This window comes from Rana temporaria, chromosome 13, assembly GCF_905171775.1.
Source record: "Rana temporaria chromosome 13, aRanTem1.1, whole genome shotgun sequence".
Classification (NCBI taxonomy): domain Eukaryota; kingdom Metazoa; phylum Chordata; class Amphibia; order Anura; family Ranidae; genus Rana; species Rana temporaria.
In genome coordinates, this window is record NC_053501.1 from 28,639,192 (window position 1) to 28,665,242 (window position 26,051).

The window sequence follows — 26,051 nt, forward strand, 5'->3', positions numbered from 1 at the left end:
TAAACATTCAAAGTCTTTTAATATTTAGAAATATACACCCTTTAGTATACAGCTCTCCCTGGTTAAAGAACGGATTTGGCATCCTTGGGTTGAGGTTTTACAATATAGACATTTTCGGATTCTGAACACTTGTCCTATCGAAAAACTTGAGCTGAATGTCAATGTGAGGTAATCTGAGACACTGTTAGGAAAAATAAACCGTCCAGCCAGCAGAGATGACGTCTGTAGACTCGGCTGTATTCTTGTAAATGACGGCAATTTTTTTCCCACTTAACAAATATTGTCAATTTTCTTGTTTTGTCTATTCCCAGCCGATCTTTCTCAGTGCTCTCTGCAGTTTGACTTTTCCCATAAGAAATGTGATTTCTAAATTCCTTTTATACCACTCTCTGAAAAAAACAAGCAAGAAAAAAATAATAATAAGGTAGAACATTATTTGATGCGTTCAATAATATAACCGTTCTGCATAACTTATTCAAAATGTTTCCTCAAAGCTCCAACTGAATTTGGTATTTTAAAGCACAGCAATGCAATGAAGCACCTTGCAAATAGTATCCATTACATAGAATGCTCAGTTATGCCTGTACAGCCTTTAGGTATCCAATCTAATAAATCCTTTGCCACATAGAAAGAATAGAAATAGGTGCCACCAGTTATTTATTCATCCCTACAATCAATACATTTTGTTTGTTTTACTGATTGTACAGATTGAGAGAGAGAGAGAGAGAGAGAGAGAGAGACTTGTAAAGCGCAACACATGCGAACTGAATCGCCTCTGGGCGCTGTATCCATTTCAGGGGTAAGGAACCCTTTGACCTCAGAAGAGATGGGTTTTAATCTTTCTCCTGAAGGCCAAGTGGTCTATTGTAAAACACAGACACACTTTGGTTAAGGTGAAAATTCACCCAAAAATTACGCTTTCAACATTAATGATTACCGTAGATTTAAGGTCAAGTGGTTAAAACAAACTCACACCAGCAGCAGCTGCCGTGAACTTGGCATCTTTTTTTTTTTTCTTTAAAGTGATCACGTTTATGCCCATTTCATACGACCGTTCAGATCAGGTCCGCCTGTCAGTTTTTCAGGCGGACCTGATCAGACCCTCTATTCACCCCTACAGACCAACGTCCGTTTACACACGCCTACCTCCAATCTGATCAAGTCCACTAAAACAAAAAGTAAAGGATTACGTTTTCTTTCATGTAGGTGGATCGGATTGGAGGGTAGTCTGTGTAAACGGCAGAGCTTTTTTTCTCAGAAAATAGGTGCAGGAACTCAACCACGACCGTTCAGATTTCACAAACAGTAGAAGGGTCTTAAAGGGGCATTAAATACCAGAATTGCATTACATACAGAGTGCAGAGTTCAGGGGGTTACAAAGCTGTCACTTGTAAATACAGAAACCAGACTTCTGTGTTTACAAGTGATTGTGGTGAGCAGGCACCAAAGGGTCTGAGCCAGAGGTGGTGGAACTGAGTTCCCCCAAGTTCCCCCTGAAAAAAAGCCCTGGTAAACGGACAGCAGAGTTTGTTTACAACGGTCGCCTATAGAGCAGAGCAGGCTCCGTTTATGTCCACTCTGCAAAATCTGAGCGGACACAGACCTGTCACCCCCCTGCACAGATCCTCTGCTGACCATACTGGAGTCCACCCTGTGTAAAAGGGGCCTTATAGTACCCCGCTATCCCCATAAAAAGAACCCGTCGCTTGCTATTGCTATCCCATAGGAGCTTTTTAGCCCCTCTTCTCATAGCAGTAAAGTTAAAGTGGTTTTAAAAGGCAGAAGATTTTTTATCTTAATGCATTAAATGCATTAAGATAAAAAAAAACCTTGTGTGCAGCAGCCCCCTTAATACTAACTTGAGCCCCATCTTGATCCAGCGATGCTGCACGTGAGCCTTGGCTGTCCAGGACTACCCTTCCTGACTGGCTGAGACACAGCAGTGGGCACCATTGGCTCCCGCTGCCGTCAAAGTCAGTGAGCCAATGAGGAGAGAGAGCAGGGCTAAACCGCGGTGGCTCCGTGTCTGAATGGAAACGCAGGGCAGCGGCTTGGCTTGGGTGCCCCCATAGCAAGCTGCTTGCTGTGGGGGCAGGAGGGAGGTGCCAGAAGCAAAAATGGGCTGCTGTTTAGCAGATGTGTGGGGATGCTATTAATTCTTAATGGCACCCCCATGCATTGGAACCATTTCGCATTTTCCTGTGTGCTGAAACAAATTGCACTGTGGCTGCGGTTTTAGAAAAGGCGCTAGGACCTTTTCCCTGCACTTCCTGCAGGTACAGCAACCCAGTTCAAGTGAATGGGCTGCTCTTCCAGCGCAAACATGGCCACACTTCATATATTATGAACCTAGCCTTAGGGCTCTCAAGTTGCATGAAATTAGTTTGGCACAGGCTGATTAATCATAGTTTTGCAATGTGATCTTTATACCATTTCCAATAGAAGTTGACATGCTATAAACTTCAAAGATTTTTTTTTACAGCCTGTTTTTAATTTGATCTTACTCTAGATTTCAGTGCAGAGGCTATCAATCAGTGTAATAGGATACCAACATGTCCTTTTATCAGACCAATAACACATCTGTCTACAAGAGACCTCTACTGAGTATTGTTGGGAGATTAGCCAGTTTCTCTTTGCATAAAAAAAAAAATCAACTCAGGTATTTTGCCAAAAAGAGAAATAAGCATTTTTGGGGATTAGTTTAAATCCCAATTCTCACTATATGGCAATACATGTTTAAAACAGAGGTTTATTTACACTGTTATTTTAAGTCATATAGCTTTCTATTGTAACTTGCTGAATGTGGAAGGCCCCGCTGCTATTCCAACTCCTCTACCTGGAAAATGACATTCAGAAAAGACATGTGACCATTACCTGTTATAGTGTGTATGCTTCTCAAAGTTTTTACTTAGGAAATCCTGATAAAAATCTGCCATTACGTCTGCATCTAATGTCCTTTTACGTCCTGTGAAGGAAAGTTGGGATGTTCTCAGTATGTATTTACTAAACAGTTACAAGACATCACTTGCTTAAGGGAAGCTATACACGAGATGTGTGTTAGGTTTATGATTCCTGAGCATTGAACACTTTCATAGGCCTTTATATCAGAATTAGGGATGTCCCGATACCGATACTAGTATCGGTACCGATACCAAGCATTTCCCCGAGTACTTGTACTCGGGGGAAATGCTCCGATGCCTCAGCCGATACCTGGGCAGGCAGGGGAGTTGCAAGTCTTCTCCCCCCGTGCTGTCTTTCCCCCGTGCTGTGCTGTGCTCTTTCCCCGTGTTCCGTGCTGTGCTCTTTCCCCCGTGTTCCGTGCTGTGCTCTTTCCCCCGTGTTCCGTGCTGTGCTCTTTCCCCGTGTTCCGTGCTGTGCTCTTTCCCCCGTGTTCCGTGCTGTGCTCTTTCCCCCGTGTTCCGTGCTGTGCTCTTTCCCCCGTGTTCCGTGCTGTGCTCTTTCCCCCGTGTTCCGTGCTGTGCTCTTTCCCCCGTGTTCCGTGCTGTGCTCTTTCCCCCGTGTTCCGTGCTGTGCTCTTTCCCCCGTGTTCTGTGCTGTGCTCTTTCCCCCGTGTTCCGTGCTGTGCTCTTTCCCCCGTGTTCTGTGCTGTGCTCTTTTCCCGTGTTCCGTGCTGTGCTCTTTCCCCCGTGTTCCGTGCTGTGCTCTTTCCCCCGTGTTCCGTGCTGTGCTCTTTCCCCCGTGTTCCGTGCTGTGCTCCTTCCCCCGTGTTCCGTGCTGTGCTCCTTCAGCCGTGTTCCGTGCTGTGCTGTGCTCTTTCCCCCGTGTTCCGTGCTGTGCTCTTTCCCCCGAGTTCCGTGCTGTGCTCTTTCCCCCGTGTTCCGTGCTGTGCTCTTTCCCCCGTGTTCCGTGCTGTGCTCTTTTCACTGTGTTCTGTGCTGTGCTCTTTTCCCCGTGTTCCGTGCTGTGCTCTTTTCCCCGTGTTCCGTGCTGTTCTCTTTCCCCCGTGTTCCGTGCTGTGCAGAGGTAGGAACCGCTAAACCCTGCTCCTACCTTTTCATAATGAACAGAGTCAGTGATCACTGACTCTGTCCATTCATAAAACTGAGCATCGTAACCTGTGTTTACGATGCTTCAGTTTATGAATGGAGAGGAGCTTCCCTCCATTCATTTCAGCAGAGGCTGCAGAGAAAGGGACTGGGGAATCTGTGTCCTTAGTCCCTTTCTCTGTCTTAAAGGGGAGATGTCAGAGGTCAGTTAAGACCCCTGATATCTCTCCAAAGACCCCCAACAGGGCTGATTAAAAAATAAAAAAAAGTGCAATAAATATTTTTTTTTTTTAAATAAGTAAAAATAAAATACACTGACAATCCACCCCCCCTAAAAAACACAAAAAAAAAATCACTGTAAAAAAAAAAAAATATGTAAAAAAAAATTGTAAAAAATAAATAAATATACTGTCACATGACATTAAAAAAAAGTATCGGTATCGGCGAGTACTTGAAAAAAAGTATCGGTACTTGTATTCGGTCTCAAAAAAGTGGTATCGGGACAACCCTAATCAGAATACAAGGTTTACTTGAGGAAAGGAAATTTTGTGAAACAAAGCTCAGCAATAGCAGCCTCCATATTTCTCTCATCGGAGGCCTCCTTTATGCCAAAAGCAGAATGACACTCTAGGCCGCAGAGCTTTATTTGGTGGCTATTTTACAAATGTCCATATTTAATATAATAACAAAAACATATGAGCAGACATCTAACAAACTGCAAAAAAGGCTTATAAAAAGGGCTCAAAAAGTAAACATGTAAATAACCTAAAATACATGACGTGGCCGGTCTCTTGCAAGGTCTCTCTATCCCGCACTTACATCCTTACAATTAAAAAAATTCACTGGATAAAATAGTGTTCCCCCTGCCCGCATCCTCCAAACATTTACAAGGTTACTTAGTCCTCTGACCAATGCGGATCAACAGCAATATGATCACTTTATGGCTAATTACATGGCTGAGACTCTTCTCACCTCCCTTAAAGTGATTGTAAAGTCTGCTTTTTTTTTGGTTACAATAACAAACATGTCATACTTACCTGCTCTGTGCAGTGGTTTTGCACAGAGCAGCCCTGATCCTCCTCTTTTTGGGTTCCCCGCTGGCACTCCTAGTTCCTACCCCCTCCACCGTTCATGCTAGCTTCTAAACCCCACTGTGTGTGTCCAAAGGATGGACGCTCTAAAGGGCATCAAGCCGATCCCCTTGAGAATGTCTGTTCAGATGAAACGTATGTCGAGGTGGAGCCTGTGCTGACATCACTGCACAAGCTGGAGCCAGCATTAGCGGCGCTGTACGTTGGTTTGATATGCACATTGTACATAGATTCCCAGCTTTTCCAAGCAATAAATGTAGCAGTTTTACACTATTGGAGGCTATCGTTTGTTTCCTTTGCCGAGTTGTCAATTTTGGAGTGAAGGAGATATACAGTGGAGTATCCAGTGGATGTGCCTCATATTTCCCTATGGTGGATGATCCATTACCACAAGGTAAGAGGCTGCGTGTTACAAGCTGGAGAGATTGACTGGTGGCATTTCCGATTAGATATATCATGGATTAATTTAAGGACACTGTTTTACACATGATTTTAAAGGTCAATTGATTTAATTAATTTGTCACAAGTGGTGATTGTAACCTTTATTGAGGTTTTGTGTAACAGTGAGCACTTTTTATATTTAAGACGATTGTAAAACACAGTGCAACAGAATAGGAATTTTTACACTTATATTTTTGTGTTTCTGAGTTCAGCGATCGTCTGTTTTTTATATGTTTTTAGGCACTTAGCATACTTTTTATATAATCCAGTGTTTTCTCCGGCTCTGGCGTTGGGTATACCTACCTTCTCTAGAGATTCTCCTGTCATACACTATTTAATCAACACTACAATGGCACCCATATCAACAGCTTAAATCCGTCTAAAGCCCCGTATGGCCCATGTGTATGTTATGTCGGTCGGTCCAACAGAAGCCAGCTGTCTGGCCAGCTTCTGTCGGACGAGCATATTGTTAAACCAGCAGCTGACTAACTCCCGATCAGTGCTTTTAGCCAATGGCTGAGAGCGCTGATCGGAGTGTCCTGAACACAACAACTCAGCGGGGGAGATCGTTGCATTAACTTAGGATCATTAGCACAGCGGCCCCGACCAGAGCTGGCAGTTTTTTTTATTCAACCCGCTGGGTTGAATGAAAAAAAACTGTTATGCCGCGTACACACAGTAGTTTTTTGTGATGAAAAAAAATGTCATTTTTTAGCATGAAAAAAAAACGAAGTTTTTCAAACTTAATTTTAAAAAACGACGTAGCCTACACACCATCGTTTGTTCACTTTTTACATGTAAAGCAAGTCATAAGTGGTACACTACAGTGCTTCATATAAAGATGATATTATGAAACGGCTTCCTGTTTTAATTTAACACATCTTACCTTGTTCATCTTTCAGCCCCAGACCTAAAGCGCTAAGTTTTGAAATTATAAATGCTTCCTTTTCCTGAAAACACAAAGTAAATCTCAGTGGAATTGCATCTTACAAACTGAAGGGCAGATAGTTGTTTTGGTACATTTATTAAAAAAAATTTAAGAGCTAGCTTAAAGCGGTGGTTCACCCTTAGAGGGCATTTTTTAGCCTTAGATTCCTGCTCGTTTTTACTAGGGGAATCGGCTATTTGTTTTAAAATATGAGCTGTACTTACCGTTTACGAGATGCATCCTCTCCGCCGCTTCCGGGTATGGGCTGCGGGACTGGGCGTTCCTTCTTGATTGACAGTCTTCCGAGAGGCTTCCGACGGTCGCATCCATCGCGTCACGATTTTCCGAAAGAAGCCGAACGTCGGTGCGCAGGCGCAGTATAGAGCCGCACCGACGTTCGGCTTCTTTCGGCTACGAGTGACGCGATGGATGCGACCGTCGGAAGCCTCTCGGAAGACTGTCAATCAAGAAGGAACGCCCGCTCCCGAAGACCCATACCCGGAAGCGACGGAAGAAGATGCAGCTCAAAAACGGGTAAGTACTGCTCATATTTTAATACAAATAGCCGATTCCCCTAGACCGAACGAGCAGGAAGCTAAGGGAAAAAAAAAAGAAATGGTTGAACTCCCGCTTTAAGTTTGACTTTTTATATATTCTAAAAGGGAATGGTGCACCATTTCAATCAGTGTATGTATCCTAAACACTATGGCCCAGATTCACAAAGCACTTACGCCAACACATAACAAGATACGCCGACTTAAGTGCAAATGTGCGCCATCGTATCTGTGCGCTGGACCCACAAACTAAGATGCGCCTAAAAAAAGGCTTCATCCCGCCGACGTAACTTGCCTACGCCGGCGTAGGGTGGGCGCACATTTAGGCTGGACGCATGGTGGCGCTTCCATTGATTAGCCATTCAAATATGCAAATGAGTGAAATACGGCGATTCACGAACATACGTGCGCCCGACGCAGTGCACGTCAGTTGTACGTCCGGCATAAAGTTATTCCCCAAAAAGGAGGTGTAACCCAGCAGCAGACATGCAAAGGTCTGCATCAGGGAACACAAGCCGGCGCATTTTATGTTGGACGTGTCTGGCTGGGCGTAGGTTACGTTCACGCCGTACGCAGTGATCCGACGTAGTTTAGGCAGTTGTTCCGACGTGGTTGTGAGCATGCGCATGGGGATGCGTCCACGTCTCGGTGCATGCGCAGTTCGTGATACATATCTGTCTGGAGCTCGGCCCATCATTTGCATGGGGTCACGCCTCATTTGCATGGCTCACGCCCACTTCCACCTATGCCGGCGTACGCCTTCGAAACCCAGCGCAGCGTTGGGAGCACTGGCTTGGTGAATTCCACCATTATTCAAGTGAAAAGTAGTCCCATAGAGTACTGCTGAATCTAAGATTCTTCTTTAGACATTTTGCTCCAATAGGTGCAACTTAGCGCTAAAATTCAGTGGGCCAGATTCACAAAAGAGATACGACGGCGTATCTCCTGATACGCCGTCGTATCTCTGTGTTACGGCCGTCCTAACTATGCGGCTGATTCATAGAATCAGTTACGCATAGCTAGCCCTAAGATCCGACAGGTGTAATTGAATTACACTGTCGGATCTTAAGGATGCAATTCTAGGCCGGCCGCTAGGTGGCGAGGCCATTGCGGTCGGCGTAGAATATGCAAATGACTAGTTACGGCGATCCCCGAACGTCCGCGCTGCCCGTCGATCTAACTTTACGTTGTTTCCGTCGAGTTACGCCATGTAAAATTAGGGCTGAGCCCTAGTTGTTCTAAGCCATGTTAAGTATGGCCGTCGCTCCCGCGCCGAAATTTAAAAAACCACGTCGTTTACGTTAACGTCAAAACAAATGACGTCTGTGCGACGTCATTTAGCGCAATGCATGTCGGGTAATTTACCCGACGGAGCATACCCGACGGGAACGCGCCTAATTTAAATGGTGCCCGCCCCATTTGAATTGGGCGGGCTTGCGCCGAGCGCATTTACGTTACACCGCCGCAAGTTTACAGGTAAGAGTTTTGAGAATCAGGCACTTACGCTGTAAACCTGCGGCGGTGTAACGTAAATCAGATACGTTACGCTGCCGTGGAACAAAGTAATTGTATCTGAATCTGGCCCAGTGATTTTAGCGCTAAGTTGCACCTATTGGAGCAAGGTATCTAAAAAAGAATCCTAGATTCAGCAATACTCTATGGGACTTTTTTGTGTTTGGATACATACACTGATTGAATTAGCGCACCATTCCCTTTTAGGATATATATAATAGGTTACCGTAAGTGTGAGATCACTATTTAAATGGTGCAACTGTTCTAGTTTCACATTATATTATTTTGACATAGCAGTGCTCTAGTACTCTTTATATTATCAAAGTTTGACTTTGCTGAGTCAAGAGAGGCATGTGCAATAAATATCAGTCTTTCCCCTGTTAAAATCGAAGCTGGGCTACCTGTCAAGAGGCCTGCTGGTTGTAGACTCAGGTAACCTACCAATTTTTTTCTTTTTATAGGACAGTAAAGAAGCAGCAGCCTAAAGATAAGCTCATCTGTTTTAGCTCTCCTCCCAGGACCCTAGTGCTGTACAGGTGGTACTACAGCAGGGGGGCTTCAAACTGGCGGCCCTCCAGCTGTTGCGAAACTCCAAGTCCCATGAGGCATTGCAAGGCTGACAGTTACAAGTATGACTCCCACAGGCAGAGGCAACAGCTGGAGGGCCGCCAGTTTGAGAACCCTGTACCAGAGGGTAAGGCAAATTCAAATTCAGGCGCTCGTATTTGACTGCATAAAAATGAATATCTGAATTGTTATTACTAATACTTAAAGCTGACCTCCAAACACTTATTACAATCACCTTAAAAAATGAGAGATTCTGGTTTTCCCAAAACCTTTGATTCCATTCATGTGTTTCCTGTCTCAGTTCTCTGAGTTTTCTTTCCAGATGGGACTCATCCTTAGGAACAAAGAATTTTATAGGTCGCAGATTGGAGAATCGATCAGGAGGGCCAATCCAGTCATTTTTAGATTGTGCTGGAGGACAGAAGGTGATGGCCTGAAACACAAACATACGGAATATTGCTTGGCACAATTCAAAACTCATTTCACATGAAAGAGAAATCTAAGCTGTATTGTGTTACGAGTCACACCAAATCTTGTATTTTTGCGGTGCGTTAACTGGTTGCCGACCAACCGCCGTCGTTTTACGGCGGCAGGTCGGCTCCCCTGCGCGAGAGCCCGTAGCTATACGTCGGCTCTCGCGCAGGCCACTAGGGGCGCGTGCGCACCGCTGACTCCCGTGCGTGTGCCCGGCGGGCGGGATTGCCGCCGGGCACACGCGATCGTTCGTTACAGAGCGAGGACCGGGAGCTGTGTGTGTAAACACACAGCTCCCGGTCCTGTCAGTGAGAGAAATGCTAATCCTCTGTTCATACAATGTATAAACCGAAGATCAGTAATTTCCCCATGTCAGTCCCTCCCCCCCTACAGTTAGAACACACCCAGGGAACATACTTAACCCCTTCCCCGCCCCCTAGTGTTAACCCCTTCACTGCCAGTGGCATTTTTATAGCACTGATCGCTATAAAAATGCCAATGGTCCCAAAAATGTGTCAAAAGTGTCCGAAGTGTCCGCCATAATGTCGCAGTACCGAAAAAAATCGCTGATCGCCACCATTACTAGTAGAAAAAAAAATAATAAAAATGCCAGAAAAATACCCCCTATTTTGTAAACGCTATAACTTTTGCGCAAACCAATCAATAAACGCTTATTGCGATTTTTTTTTTACGAAAAATATTTAGAAGAATACGTATCGGCCTAAACTGAGGGAAAAAAATGTTTTTTTATATATTTTTGGGGGATATTTATTATAGCAAAATGTAAAAAATATTATTTTTTTTCAAAATTGTCGCTCTATTTTTGTTTATAGCGCAAAAACTAAAAACCGCAGAGGTGATAAAATACCACCAAAAGAAAGCTCTATTTGTGGGGAAAAAAGGACGCCAATTTTGTTTGGGATCCACGTCGCACGACCGCGCAATTGTCAGTTAAAGCGACGCAGTGCCGAATCGCAAAAAGTGCTCTGGTCTTTGACCAGCAATATGGTCCGGGGGTTAAGTGGTTAAAAGACATGATCACCCCGTCCATTCAGAGCAAGGTAACAGTGTCCATAGGAATGCATTGACCTTCTGATTAGGTCCACATGTAAAACTGACAGGCAGACCTGAACGGATCACCCGCGTGAAAGGGGCTTTGATCAGCTGATGCTCTTTCAGAGTTCTAATGAGGAAAGCTGCAAGGTCTGCATCCCTTTAGAATTAACACTTTGGGAGTATCTCACAAAACAATGAGATTTTTGTTGCAGGTGCCCGGAAATTTCTGGGGAAGTCCTGCACGCCAACGGTGTACAGAATGCCTCCGGGTTGCCATATTGCATTGAATTTTACAGAACTGGAGATTGAAAAGTAAATGTCATTTTTAATAACATCAAAGTAGAATATGGCTTGTGTAGCAATTGTATGTGCTATAATTTTTTTCTTTTATTTGCTATATTTTTTTCCCAACATAAGTGCAGTTACCTTTTAAAGGCTACGTTCACCTTTATTCAAAAAATAATAAAATGCTAATTTGTGCAAGTAAAAAGTGTGCATTTATTATTCTTTATCACAGGTCACCAGGATGAATAAAGAAGGCAACACTACCCAACCAGGACAGTCAGCAATAAATAAACTGACTGGGGTTCTAGTGATTCTAAAGTGAAACAAATGCCTATACATAACCTTTAATGTATTTTAATAACACTAATTCTATATATGGAGAATCTATAGCATATGTATAATACGATATATGGAGAAGGTGCAATACAGCCATTATGTTCATTTTTTATAATCATCTATAGCAACAGTGACATCTGCTGGAAATTGGGCGCTATAACAACGAAGCAAAAACAGTTTGTAACATCTTTACTATATCGGGAAAATTGAGTACTGCCCGTGATTCTTTTTTTATTTGCAAGAACATACAATTTTTCATGACAAGCTTTAAGGTCCAAGCATTTCTCAATGTTCTCTGTCACAATTGCACTAATACGGCTACAATCACCTTTACTACATTGAAGCAGCTGTAGTGTCCTGCACCCCCCCCCCCCCAAAAAAAACAGTGTCTTCTGCCCCCCATTACATCACCCCCCCCCACTGTAGCATCCTGTACCCCCTAAAACAGTGTCTTCTGCCCCCCTTCACTTTAGCCCCCCCCCCCGTAGTGTCCTGTACCCCCCAAAACAGTGTCTTCTGCCCCCCCTTCACACCACCCCCCCCCCCCACTGTAGCATCTTGTACCCCCTAAAACAGTGTCTTCTGCCCCCCTTCACATCAGCCCCCCCCCCGTAGTGTCCTGTACCCCCCAAAACAGTGTCTTCTGCCCCCCCCTTCACATCACCCCCCCCACTGTGGCATCCTGTACCCCCTAAAACAGTGTCTTTTGCCCCCCTTAACATGAGCCCCCCCATAGTGTCCTGTACCCTCCAAAACAGTGTATTCTTCCCCCCTTCACATCACCCCCCCCCCCCACTGTAGTGTTCTGTACCCACCCAAAAACAGTGTCTTCTGCCCCCTTTTACATCATGCCCCCACTGTAGTGTCCTGTACCCCCAAAAAACTGTCTTCTGCCCCCTTTTACATCACCCCCCCCACTGTAGTGTCCTGTACCCCCCAAAAACAGTGTCTTCTGTCCCCCCTTACATCATCCCCCACTGTAGCATCCTGTACCCCCAAAACAGTGTCTTCTGCCCCCTTTCACATCACCCTCACCACTGTAGTGTCCACTGTCCCCCCCCCCCCCCATAGCAATGTCCTCTGCTCCCCACAAAGTGTCCTCTGCCTCATCATCCCCCAAAGAACTGTCTGTCTATTTCTCATCACAATGCCTCCCCCCTGACTGTAGTGTCTTCTGCCCCCCTCCGCTCCATACACACAGTGCTGTGTAGGCAGCACTCCAAATTGGGCCCAATTAGCCATTTTCCCTCCCCAATGTCATGTGACTGATTAGTGTTACAAGGTCTCAAATGTGAATGGGGAGCAGGTGTGTTAAATTTGGTGTTATCACTCTCACTCTCTCATACTGGTCACTGGAAGTTCAACATGGCACCTCATGGCAAAGAACTCTCTGAGGATCTGAAAAAAAGAATTGTTGCTCTACATAAAGATGACAACAAAGCCTGGGGAATGCCCAGGGAAAAACCAAGCATACTTACCGACCAGCTCGCAGAACAACCAATTAACCTGTCTAACAGTATGCGTTAAAAACAGGGGTTTTGTCCGCACGCATAAAGATAGCCTAGGCTATAAGATTGCCAAGACCCTGAAACTGAGCTGCAGCACGGTGGCTAGGACCATACAGCGGTATAACAGGACAGGTTCCACTCAGAACAGGCCTCACCATGGTCGACCAAAGAAGTTGAGTGCACGTGCTCAGCGTCATATCCAGAGGTTGTCTTTGGAAAATAGACGTATGAGTGCTGCCAGCATTGCTGCAGAGGTTGAAGGGGTGGGGGGGTCAGCCTGTCAGTGCTCAGACCATACGCAGCACATTGCATCAAATTGGTCTGCATGGCTGTCATCCCAGGGGGAAGCCTCTTCTAAAGATGATGCACAAGAAATCCTGCAAACAGTTTGCTGGAAACAAGCAGACTAAGAACATGGATTACTTGAACCATGTCCTGTGGTCTGATGAGACCAATATAAACGTATTTGGTGTCAGATGGTGTCAAGCGTGTGTGGCGGCAACCAGGTGAGGAGTACAAAGACAAGCGTGTCTTGCCTACAGTCAAGCATGATGGTGGGAGTGTCATGGTCTGGGGCTGCATGAGTGCTGCCGACACTGGGGAGCTACAGTTCATTGAGGGAACCATGAATGCCAATATGTAATGTGACATACTGTAGCAGAGTATGATCCCCTCCCTTCAGAGACTGGGCTGCAGGGCAGTATTCCAGCATGATAATGACCCCAAACACACCTCCAAGGTGACCACTGCCTTGCTAAAGCAGCTGAGGGTAAAGGTGATGGACTGGCCAAGCATGTCTCCAGACCTAAACCCTATTGAGTATATGTGGGGCATCCTCAAACAGAAGGTGGAGGAGCACAAGGTCTCTAATATCCACCATCTCTGCGATGTCGTCATTAAGGATAAGCGCCGGCGTGTTCGCAAACCCCACGTGCAGAGCCCGCCAGGAAGTTGGAGCTGCGGCAATCACAGGCAGTGAGATATTGTCCCTGATGCGCGGCTGTAGAGATCGGGAAATGTCTCACTGCCTGTGATTAGCGCAGTGCCAACTTCCTGGCGGGCTCTGCACATGGGGTTTGTGAACACGCCGGAGCTCATCCTTGGTCATCATGGAGGAGTGGAAGGACTTCAGTGGCAAGCTGTGAAGCTCTGGTGAACTCCATGCCCATGAGGGTTAAGGCAGTGCTGGAAAATAATGGCAGCCACACAAAGTATTGACATGTTGGGCCCAATTTAGACATGCTTTTCACTTAGGGGTGTACTCACTTTTGTTACCAGCGGTTTAGACGTTAACGGCTGTGTGTTGAGTTATTTTGAGGGGACAGCAAATGTACACTGTTATACAAGCTGTAAACTCACTACTTTACATTGGAGCAAAGTGTCATTTCTTCAGTGTTGTCACATGAAAAGATAAAATATTTACAAAAATGTGAGGGGTGTACTCACTTTTGTGAGATACTGTACAGTAAAACCTTGCTTTGAGAGTAACTTGGTTTGAAAGCGTTTTGCAAGACAAGCAACATTTTTAAATATATTTTAAATTGCTATAAAAGCGATGTCTTGATATAAGAGTAGCGTCATGTCATAACTGAGAATAAAATAGAAGAGAGGCGCCTCTAAGTGTAGCAATATGGTTACATTTAATGAAGGTACAACATTTAGCAACACACATAGCTGATGATTAAAAGAGGCTTAAAAGATCTAAGTATGCAGCATGTGGGGTAAAGCTGTCCACATAGACCATTCTCCTCACCGCTATTGATTTCATCCCTTTCACAAGCGGTTCAAGCCTCGCTCTACTGCAGGGTAGTCTTCCCGGTCGCGATTGCAGACTGACAGCGGTGAGAGCCGGCAGTCAGGAGGACGGTCTATCTATGTGGACAGCTTTACCCCGGATGCCTGTATACTTAGATGTGCCTCTTTAAATCATCACCCATGTGAGTTGCTAAATGTTGTGCCTTCATTAAATGTAACCATATTACTACACTAAGAGGCGCCTCTCTTCTCTTTTATACTCTGTAGCTCCTGCTGGATTTTGCTTCTAATCCCCTTGTGGAGGCTTCCATTTGTGGCCGGACATTTTATGGTTACACAACTTATCACATTGCTATAATCTTTTTATATGGACTACAAACTGATGGACCTATGAATAAATTATTGTGGAATGAATCATCTGAGTTTCCATTATTTCTTATGGGAAAATTTGCTTTGATATACAAGTGCTTTGGATTACAAGCATGCTTCCAGAACGAATTATGTTTGCATTCCAAGGTTTTACTGTATATGGTTACTGTTTGTTACTCTTTTCCACAGAAATTTTGCAGTAAAGACTGTATGTGTTTTATCATAACATGTGTGTTTCTCATTGGTCCTTGCACTTACACTATTGCCAGGTGTGCCAGAGGGGGCTGAGGCTGTTATTAGGGTTGAGAGGCAGAGTAACAGACTGAACAAACTTAAAGCGGTGTTCCACCCAAAAGTGGAACTTCCGCTCATCTGATTGCCCCCCCCCCCTCCGGTACCACAATTGCCACCTTTCGGGGGGACAGGATCTTTGACAGGCATCCTTTCCCACTTCCGGGAGTCCAGGCCACGGCCCGCGATGTCACTGCGGGGCTGCCTCCCCAGCCACCGGTCCGGTAGGAGAGAGGAGCGGAGGCTCGCACATGTGCACTGGGGGTTCCCGGTGTGAAGCCGAAAGGCTGCACTGCCGGGTTTCCTCACCCGTAATGGTGGCGGCAGCACCTAACAGCTGATGGTGACCACGTGTCCCGGATTACCTGGGACAGTCCCGCATTTTTCAGGTCTGTCTCGGGCACATTCATTCCAGGACAATACAGTGTCCCGGAATGAAACTGACACAGCCACCCCCCGGCCAATCTGATGCCCCCAAAAAAGGCTGCCACACAGGCATGGACTGGCCATTGGGACTACAGGGAGTTTCCCGGTGGGCCGATGGCTTAGTGGGCCGGTCAGGTGCAGTCCTCGAGCCGCTCCTCTCTGACAGTGAGTAATCGCGATTTCACTCCTGTCAAGAGAAGCAGCAGCCGTCACTTGCTGGAGTGAGTATTAGCCTTTCTGCTCCCTCCCGCCCTATAGGGGGGAGATAGACAGCCGGCAGACTTTCCTTCCTCTCTCCCCTTATCACTTATCACATGACTGGAGAGAGGAACAATGCTGCCTTTCTGGAGAGCTGTGAATGAGTACATGTGGGAGGGGGAGGAAAGGGGGGACACTTTGATGGGGGACACCCTGGTGCAATGGGGGACACTCTGATGCAAGGGGGAAGCTCTGATGAGGGACACTCCAATGCAATGGGGGACAGTCTGATGCAAGGGGGGCTCTCTGATGCAATAGGGGACACGCTGATGTAAGGGGGGACACTCTAGTGCAAAGGGGGCTCTCTGGTAGAAGGGGGGACACTCTAATGCAAGGGGGGCACTCTGATGCAAGGGGGAACACTCTGATGTAAGGGGAGACACTCTAATGCAAGGGGGGCACTCTGATGTAAGAGGAGACACTCTAATGCAAAGGGGGCTCTCTGGTACAAGGGGGGACACTGATGCAAGGGGGGACACTCTGATGAAAGGGGGGCACTCTGATGCAAGGGGGAACACTCTGATGTAAGGGGAGATACTCTGATGCAAAGGGGGCTCTCTGGTACAAGGGGGGACACTGATGCAAGGGGGGACACTCTGATGAAAGGTGGGCACTCTGATGCAAGGGGGAACACTCTGATGTAAGGGGGGGGACACTCTGATGTAAGGGGGGGACACTCTGATGTAAGGGGGCTCTCTGGTGCAAGGGGGGACACTGAAGGGGAACACTAATGCAAGGGGGACTCTCTGCAAGGGGGATCTCTGATGCAAGGGGGGACACTCTGATGCAAGGGGGGACACTCTGATGCAAGGGGGGACACTCTGATGCAAGGGGGGACACTCTGATGCAAGGGGGGACACTCTGATGCAAGAAAAACTCTGATGGGGGACACTCTGATGCAAGGGAGACTCTGATGGGGGATACTCTGATACAAGGGGGCTCAGATGGGGGGGGACACTGATGCAAGGGAGACTCTGATGGGGGATACTCTGATACAAGGGGGCTCTGATGGGGGGGACACTGATGTAAGGGGAACACTTAAAATTAAAGTGGGCCGGTCTGGATGAAGTCCAGCCCTGCTGCCACATCACTGCTTTACTCACTGACAGTACTTGTCCTGGCCAGGATTACCTGGAGGAGCACAATCCCGCCCCTGCTTGTGATTGGAGAAATCCTAAATCCCGCCTCTTGTGTCCAATCACTGTGCTGTGATTCGTTACAGCACAAGCTGATTTTTGGGAAGGGAATGTGTCCCCAAATAGTAGTTTTGGAAATGTGGTCACTCTAAAGAGGACGTATCGGCTTATAGGGCTCTGCTCCACAGCTGCTTTCTTCCTCTACCACCAGCTTTATTCACACCACTGATGCTGTGGTATGCCGGGTGGGCAACCTGCGATCTGGGCTTGCCAACCCACCAGTCCAGAGCAGGAGGTCGCGGGCCACATCAGAGGGCTCCCCGGGCCACCCCTGCCCTAGATTATTGTAGAATAACACTTTCCTAGGTGGATTCAGCATCGATCCAATGCTGCATCTGTCCCCCCCGGCACCTCTTCACTGAGAACCGAGTGATCAAACATCGCCAATGGCTCGGTTCTCTTAACTCCCCGAGCAAAGAGCTGCTGCCTGTCAATCAGCGGCTCTCCTACTCTGCTCCTCCACTCTCATTGGAGCGCTGAGCTATGGAAGGGCGGGAAGCCGGGTGTCAGTCCAGGCACCTGGCGGATCCAGACTCCCAGGGGCAGATTCAGATAGGTCAGCGGATCTTTAGATCCGCGGAACCTATTTGAGTTACGATCCGCCGCCGCAAGTTTTTGTGGCAAGTGCTTAATTCAGAAAGGACTTGCTTCTAAACTTGCGGCGGCGTATCGTAAATCCCCCGGCGGAATTCAAATTCCGCGGCTAGGGGGAGTGTAATATTTAAATCAGGCGCGTCCCCACGCCGATCGAACGGCGCATGCGCCGTCCGCGATTTTTCCCAGTGCACATGCTCGAATTTCCGCCGCAAGGACGTCATTGGTTTCGGCGTGAGCGTAACTTGCGTCCGGCCGTATTCGGAATCGACTTACGCAAAAATTCAAAACTCGGCGCGGGAACGACGGCCATACTTAATATAGGATACCCCTCACGTAGCAGGGGTAACTATACGCCGGAAAAAGCCAAACGCAAGCGACGTAAAATAAATGCGCCGGGTGGTCGTTCGTTTCTGAATCGGCGTAAATCGGCATTTGCATATTCCTCGCGTAAAAAAACGAAGCGCCATCTAGCGGCCGGCCGGGAATTGCAGCCTAAGATCCGACGGTGTAAGTCACTTACACCTGTCGGATATTAGGGGGATCTATGCGGAACCTGATTCTACGAATCAGGCGCATAGATACGACGGCCAGACTCAGAGATACGACGGCGTATCAGGAGATACGCCGTCGTATCTCATATCGGAATCCGGGCCCCAGAGTCGGGACGACCCCGCGCCCGGACTGATCTGTGTGATGTCAGCAGATAGCGGACTTCAGACCATTTTTTTTTTCCACAGAAAATATGGATTTGATAAAACAGTTGTACAAATATCATTCAATAAAAAATTGCATCAAATATCTTTTTTTATTCTACAGGTCGCCTGATTTCAGAAAATATAGAATATTTTGGGGTTTTTAATTTCACAGCCAAAAATGAAGAAAGGAGAATGCTGGGGGGATATATAATAAATATAGCTTTGTTTGGCTCCTCTAATGGGTTTAGTCCTTGATCAGTCCCAGCACAGTCCCTCCTATGTACGCCATTCTGACCCCTCCACAGCCATATCCCCAAACACAGCTCAGCCGCAGAGCATTCTGGGTGAGCCCGCAGTGACGTCACCTGTGGGGCGCTCCGCTCAGAGCCGGACGTGTCTCCGTAGCGCCGGTACCGGCAGAATAGGACGAGCCGGGGACGGAGGCAGGTCACACGCACACAGGGCGCTGCCATGTTCCAGCGCCGCACTGCGCGGCTTTACGGCAGGACGTCACCTCCGGAGTCGCCATGGCAACGGTGAACTGCGCAGACGTCTGCAGCCTGCATGTCAGACAGTTGGGCCCCGGTGAGCCGCCGCTGAGCGGTGTGCCTGGGAGCCCGAGGAGGGGTGTGGCCGGCTCTTCCAGTGACCCTGACTGGGTGTGAGGTGAGTGCAGGCTCCTTTATGTCAGGGACAGTAGTGGGGGAGGCATGGTGAGTGTGCTGGCGTTAAATCGCACTCCTGACGCCAGCGAACGCCCCTTGGCGTCGAATGTAACCAGCAAGCGCAGGTTTGATTAAGACCGTCTGCTGCGTTCGCTTTGCGTCACACGGCGTGGGCTTGTTGGCTTACGTGGTGGCCCCTGTAGAGTTTTGGATCCAGAACCCCGCCGTGGTCATGTGTTTCCGCAGCTAGCGCCAGAGCGTGCGAGCCAATAAAATCGATGGATACATCACATGAAGGCTGGGACCCTACGCCGCCTTTGTGTGTGCGCGCAGGTGTTCCAGCAGGGCGCGCAGCACGTTCTTGGGTTCACATTGGCTGGTTCAGGTGTGCGGAGAAGTCAGAGGGTTGCTTAAAGCAGAGTGCCACCCTTTCCATAATCCAGGGCCGGCCTTTTGGGGTGTGCGAGCTGTGCGAACAGGGGCGCCGTGCAGCCATCACAGCTTGCAGAATGTGAGTCGCAGTCGCTGCCAGGTCCCCCTGCCCTGGGACTGGGTGAAGTGCAACACATCGGTTGCGGCGCCTGAAAAAAATGGCTGCTGCCGGCCCCGACAGGCACACTGCGCATGCGCCGCCGCTGCACGGGAAAGCCAGAAAACGCTTGGCTATTCTCGGGCAGACGGCGCATGCGCAGTGGCGTCTAAGCGCCGGGCGGTGCCATTTTTAAATGCAAAGCCGCACCGTCCACCGAAAGGTAAGTCAGTTTAGGTGACCAGGGGTGAAGATGGGGGGGCGCCACAGGATTAGCTCGCACAGGGCGCCTGAACACCTAAGGCCGGCCCTGCCATAATCAGACTCCTTTAAACCTATAAAGAAACATTTGGAGGAAATTTATATTTTTTATACTTGCCAGAAACGCCCTGTTGCTATGTAGTCCTCCTAATCTGCCACTTCCTGGTCCGCGGCGCTCCTCGTCACTTCCTCCCTCGCCTGTGGCAAATGATGTGTCGTCATTTCTCAGGAGTCTGTGGGCAGTACTGTGATCAAAAATCGTGTTATTTCCTGACAGGAAATTATGCGATTTAAGGCAGTGGCCATAACAACAGGGCGAGACCTTCCTCCATCGCTGCCTGTTGTTATGGCAACTTTAGAAACAATTGTCGCTACGGCTGCCGGTGTATTGCGCGTGCGTGAGATCGAGAGGTGCACCGATTGTTTCTAAAGTTGCCATAACAACGGGTGGCGGCGAAAGGGAAGGTTCCGCCCTGTTTTTATGGCTACCGCCTTAAATTGCGTAATTTCCTGCCAGGAAATAACGGGAATTTTCGATCACACTACTCTCTCCAATGCTTATCCCAGAACGGTTATCGATTGGGCTTCACATGCCCGCAATCATGATGGCAACGGCCGCAACAGGAGGGACAAACTGGTGAGTAATAAAGACCCTGATGGGTTTTACTTCCTCTTTATTTCCCTGCAAAGGTAAAGCATAATGGGCTCCTATGCATCGCATACTAGCCCATTGTGTGTGACTTGCCTGAACCCAAGCCTGCGATGTCACCACTGTCCACTCTGGCACGAAGCGTCCATCTTCACCCCTCTTCCTTCCGGGGCCACGAACTCCGGCTCTGTGACCGGCGGGAGTCACATGATGTCACTCCCACGCATGCACGCGGGAGCCTCCAGTCACGGCATGACTCCTTTAGAAACGGCACCGATTAGATCGGCACACTCGTACATTGTAAATATCTCCTAAACCGTGATATTTCCAGCACCTACAGGTAAGCCTAAGGCTGCATTCACACCTGAGCGTTTTGTCGCCTGAAGCGTGACGCTCAAAAACACTAGAGGGGAAAAAATACATTATTCCCTATGGAGATGGTTCACATCTCCACGCCTGACGCCGAACGACTGAAGCTCAAAGTTCCGGACCCTTTTTTGTCGCGCGTATCGGGCGGTTTGGTCGTTTTTGAGCGTTTCCATTTCCCATAGAAAGTAATGAAAACGCTCGATTCAAGCGACTAACGCGACAACGAGCGTTTGTTACGGGCGTTTCGTCGCTTTAATCAATAGAACTTTTCACCCAGGCAGAAGATTAAAAAAATCTACCAACATAGCAACAAGCGATGAAAAGATGATAATTTTTCCTATTGGCTAAAAGAAAAAACGTCGGACGACGCTGTATGCAAATGAGCATGAATACGCACGACAAAACGCCGGAAAAAAATACCGAACGACCGATGCTCAGGTGTGAATGCAGCCTTAAAGCGGAGGTCCACCCTGAAAAAACAACGTTTTATACTTGCCAGGAATTGCTGTTACTAGGCAGATCTTCCTAATCTGCCTCTTCCTTGTCCGTGGTGCTTCTCGGTCACGTCCTCCTCACATTGTCTTCTGGGGAATGGGGCGCAAGTCAGCCGCCCATTCACAAAGTGCCGCGCTTGATTCGCGCATGCACAGTAGTTAATGGGCAGTGAAACCGCAAGGCTCCTCTGCCTGTTTCCTTTAGTGAGGATGGCAGCACTGGGACCTGCCACGATCGGCCTCGGGGAAAACCTGGACAGGTAAGAGTGCTTATTAAAGGTCAGCAGCTACAGTGTTTGTAGCTGCTGACTTTAAATTATTTTGTTTTTTTAAATCTGGACCTCCGCTTTAATATAGGCTTGCCTGTAGGTAAAAGTGGTTGTACTGCGTTTACAACCACTTTAAATTCATATATTAGCAACATCCACTATTAACCTTTTGTATCATCGTTTTTTATTTAATAATGAATTATGCTTGGATTAATAAAAAAAAAAGTGTCCGGAACTCCGCTTTAACATCGCCAGCAGCATCTGCGTGGCATCAGACTACATGATCTAGCTGAATTCTATAATAAATGCGGCCATGGAGGCGCTGGGTGGGGGAGGTTGGATTTTACCTCCAATGCCCCCACTGCACCAGACAGTAAAGTAAACTAATAGATAAACCTGCAACAGGAAGGAGAAGCGGGAACCCTCTGGGCCCCAGGAGCTCTGACGCGTTTTGCTAGGAAACTACTAAAAGGATGGGCTCAGGCGTGTTCACAACTCCACGTGCCCACGCCCACCAGGAAGCTTGCACTGCACAGCGCTAATCACAGAGATATTTCCCGTTCTGTGCAGTCATGGATCGAGAAATGTCTCACTGCCTGTGATTAGTGGTGTGCAGTGTAAGCTTCCTGGTGGGCTCGGGCAGGAATTACTTCTAATCCCCCAAACATTATACATTATTTTTAGCAGAGACCCAAGGAAATTAAATGGCGATAGTTGCCATTTTTTGTGTCACACGGCATTTGCGCAGCAGTTTTGCAAACACAATTTTTTTGAAGGAAATGTTTTAAACAAAGCACAACATTTATCGCAATTTATTTTGTACAATGTGAAAGATGACGTTACACCGAGTAAATGGAAATCTAACATGTCGCGCTTTAAAATTGCACACACTCGTGGAATGGCGACAATCTAGTTAAAAACCTCCATAGGCGATGTTTAAACGCCTTTACAGGTTATCAGTTTAGAGTTACACAAGAGGTCTAGCGCTAGAATTTTGTCTCTCGCTCAAACGGTGGCGAGACCTCACGTGTGTTGCGAAATGCGAATACCGTTTTACATATGCACGCATGACTTATGTTTGCGTTCACGTCTGTGCGAAAGCACGGCGGGATAGGACACTTTAAAGTGTAAGTGCACCTTTACAGAAAATCTGTAAGGTGAACTTTCACTAGACCCTCTCCCCATCCAACTCCCCCCCCCCCCCCCCCCGGTCCCGCTAATCTGGGGTCAAGCGAGACGTGACGAGGTACATTTTGGAGATTAAGCTGCAGGGGATTTGTAAGTCCCGGACCGGCGAGGTGGCAACTCGATGTCTCCTATTGGGTGATACTGGGAGTGAACCTACCCTTAAAATGTATTATATAATTTATTTTTATTTTTACACGGTCTGTTTTTTAATTACCGTAATTATCGCGGTATAACGCTCTCCCGCGTATACCGCGCACCCCTAAAGTGACCCCCAATCCTGTGGAAAAAAAGTTATTTTTGTACTTACAGTTTTGGTGTCTTGCGCGGCGTCCTTCTTCGGCGGGTCCAGCGTCCTTCTGCGGCTTCGGTTGTCCTTCTGCGGTGGGTCCGGTGTCCTCTTCGGCGGGTCCAGGGTCCTCTTCGGCGGGTCCGGTGTCCTTCTGCGGCGTCCTCGCGGCGTCCTCCCTGCTCGTTTCCCGCGCCGAGTTTTGAATACTGCGCCGGCATATACCGAGCGCAGTACACTCGGGCAGGCTCGGCAACTGCCGACTATACCCGAGTGTACTGCGCTCGGTATATGTCGGCGCAGTATTCAAAACTCGGCGTGGGAAAGTGGGTATCGGCGTATATCGCGCACCCACGATTTTGCCATGATTTTTCAGGGCAAAAAAGTGCGCGATATACGCCGATAAATACGGTACATTTTTAAAAATTTTTTATCACTTTTATTCCTATTACAAGGAAAGTAAATATCCCCAAATCTCTTTACCTTTTAAAAGAAAAAGAGGCCAAATTTTTTTTTTTTTTCTTAATCTTTTGCCTTTTAAAAAAATATAATAATTACTGACTTTCTGCCTGGACCGGAAGTGATGCATCACTCCAGTTCTCCAAGGCCATCAAAGTCAAAGACTTGGGAGCAGCTGGTCACACTGTCAGATTGTTTCTCAGAAGAACCGGTGAAAACGGAAAGCCCGAGAAACCTGTGGGGGGGGACACACGTTTCCTCCTGCTGCTACGGAAAAGGTCAGTAGCTCATGAGCTGCTCGAGAAGGCTTCATGAGAAAGCGATCCGCCACCTGCAAAACAATGATACCGAGGTTATGGTTGATATCTTCAGTAGAGGTGCACCAAAATTTCGGCCGCCAAAACATATCGGCCAAAAATTGTTTTCGGTTGAAAGACAAAAGTGCTGATAATGGCACTGAACAGGGAGTGGTCTGCCCCGGGTGCCGCACATTGCAGGGGGTGTCATCCCCGGCGCATCAAAGTCCTCCCCTCCCTCCTCTCCTTGTCACACAGAGTGTCACAGAGCTGAATTGTTCGGCAGCCGCTGTAATAAAGTCCTGCCTCCTGTGATAGACAGCACATTGAGTCAGTGCCGGGAAATTGAATCAGTGTGATGTGTATCATAGGAGGCAGGACTTTGCTACTGCGGCCGCCCGGCCCGGGCAATTAAAATCCAGCTCTGTGACACAGTGGGAGATCGCCGCTCTGTGTGATCCGTGCACTGGTGAGGCTGCATCTGATGGGCGCTGGTGAGGCTGCATTGATCTCTTGTATCATGTCTGCAGGCTCTTGCCATCTCCTGTATCATGTCTGCTAGAGGTGCACCGAATGAAAATGTTTCTAATACTATTAGCAGTGTGTTTAAAGTGGTTGTAAACCCATTTAAAAAAAAAAAACTACTTAACACCTGCAAGACAAAGGCATAAAGAGATGGTATGCATAGCATACTAGCTCATTATGTAATACTCGCCTGAGATCGAAGCTCTCGCTGTGGTGCCCCTATGCAACACCGGCCGGCACATCACTCCCGGGGGTTACTTCCGGGTATCGCAGCTCCGGCGCTATGATTGGGCAGAGCCGCGATGATGTCACTCCCACGCATGCGGGCGGCAGCCGCCGGTAACGGCGCACTCACTGAAGCAACGGCGCATACGTGCCATTACTTCAGTGCGCATGTGCCGATGACATTGGCAAATGCAGGGGACAGAGGATATCTCCTAAACCGTTCAGTCTTCCACTTGATGCAATTGGTGTTGTGGTGCAGCACTGATCCAGGTGTCATGACACCTACTTCCCTCTCCATATAAGACAGTCGTGTGACTACTGAGCCTCCTGTATAACTTCTTCAGGTCTGAGATGGCTGCTGCCAAGGTATTTTTAAAGTGCATCGCAACCGATATCGGACATTTTAGGCATCTGGCTCAATAAGGAAAACGTGGGCTTGGTCCATGAGCCCTGTGCCAGAAGTCTGCATGCTTGTCACCTTGTCCGGGAGTGGGGAGATTGAGCCTTAAGAGTAATCAGGAGGTTCAGTGGGCTGTGTGCAGAATATTTCCGGTATGTTCCACCTCAGTTGGGAATAGGGAGTCTTTTGTGGAGGGGATCAGAGGTCCAGCTTTCCTCATAGTGCATAAAATGACAGGCTTGGTGCTTGGGAATCCAATATCCGACACTCCATACCAGAGCTTCTTGGGTAACTAATTTCAGCTTTGGTGGCACATCCTTGCTCTGGACTGGTTCCTGATAGTAACAGTGAATTGCACAATTCGTGTAAGCAAGGCTGCTTGTAATCAACACCTGCGATGCATGTGACAGGCTGACAAGGAAGTAGGGGTTGACCGATATCGTTTTTTCATGGCTGATACCCATTTTTTCAGCCGCCTTTCAGTCCTATAGCTGATATCGGGTGCCAATATTCTGTACATGTTTTGGAAAAGGTGGCTGGCCTGCACCCTGCTGTGGGTGGCTGGCCTGCACCCTGCTGTGGGTGGCTGGCCTGCACCCTGCTGTCGCTGGCTGGCTGGCACCCTGCTGTGGGTGGCTGGCTGGTACAGTGCAACCTGCTGTGGGTGGGCGGCTTGGCCTCCTGCTGTGGGTGGCTGCTGGCATGCCCTCCCTGGCCTTTTTGTGGCATGCACTGTCCGAGGCGAGGAAATCGGCGGTGGTCTTTTGCCTATTCGGGTAGAAGAAGCCAGTACTCTATCAGAACATTTTCAAGCCCAGTGCGTGGCACCACATGCACACAACGTCATTACGATTTGCGCTGCAAACCTTCAGAGTCCTGGCTTCTTCTACCCGGGCCATTGACATATTTGCCCCAAAAAGATGGTCGCAGTGGCAGGGGGAGACCAATATCGGTAAGTTTGTGGCCAATACTGATTATTTAAAAAAAAATAAAGAATATCGCCCCCCCCCCCCCCCCCCCCCCAATAATCTGCCACACCGATAATCAGTCGACTCCTACAAGGAAGAAAGACAGTTAGACGGTGGTCACT

General features: G+C 47.8%; 2 protein-coding genes across 2 annotated transcripts in view; one reads left to right on the forward strand and one right to left on the reverse strand.

Annotated features, from left to right (window-relative positions):
* Positions 1–18,855, reverse strand: LOC120921078 (cytochrome c oxidase assembly factor 8). The gene is made up of 5 exons (XM_040333716.1): positions 18,712–18,855; positions 9,336–9,533; positions 6,426–6,489; positions 2,875–2,965; positions 1–389 (listed from the first exon to the last, which is right to left on the reverse strand). Exons 1-5 carry the CDS (start codon positions 18,817–18,819, stop codon positions 302–304), a joined length of 549 nt encoding a protein of 182 aa, XP_040189650.1. The 5' UTR covers positions 18,820–18,855; the 3' UTR covers positions 1–301.
* BAG5 (BAG cochaperone 5) overlaps positions 18,831–26,051 on the forward strand; it is an 18,323-nt gene continuing 11,102 nt past the window's right edge. Inside the window, exon 1 of the mRNA XM_040333715.1 lies at positions 18,831–19,012. The gene's annotated coding sequence lies outside the window, so the exon portion shown is untranslated. The remainder of the gene's footprint in view (positions 19,013–26,051) is intronic.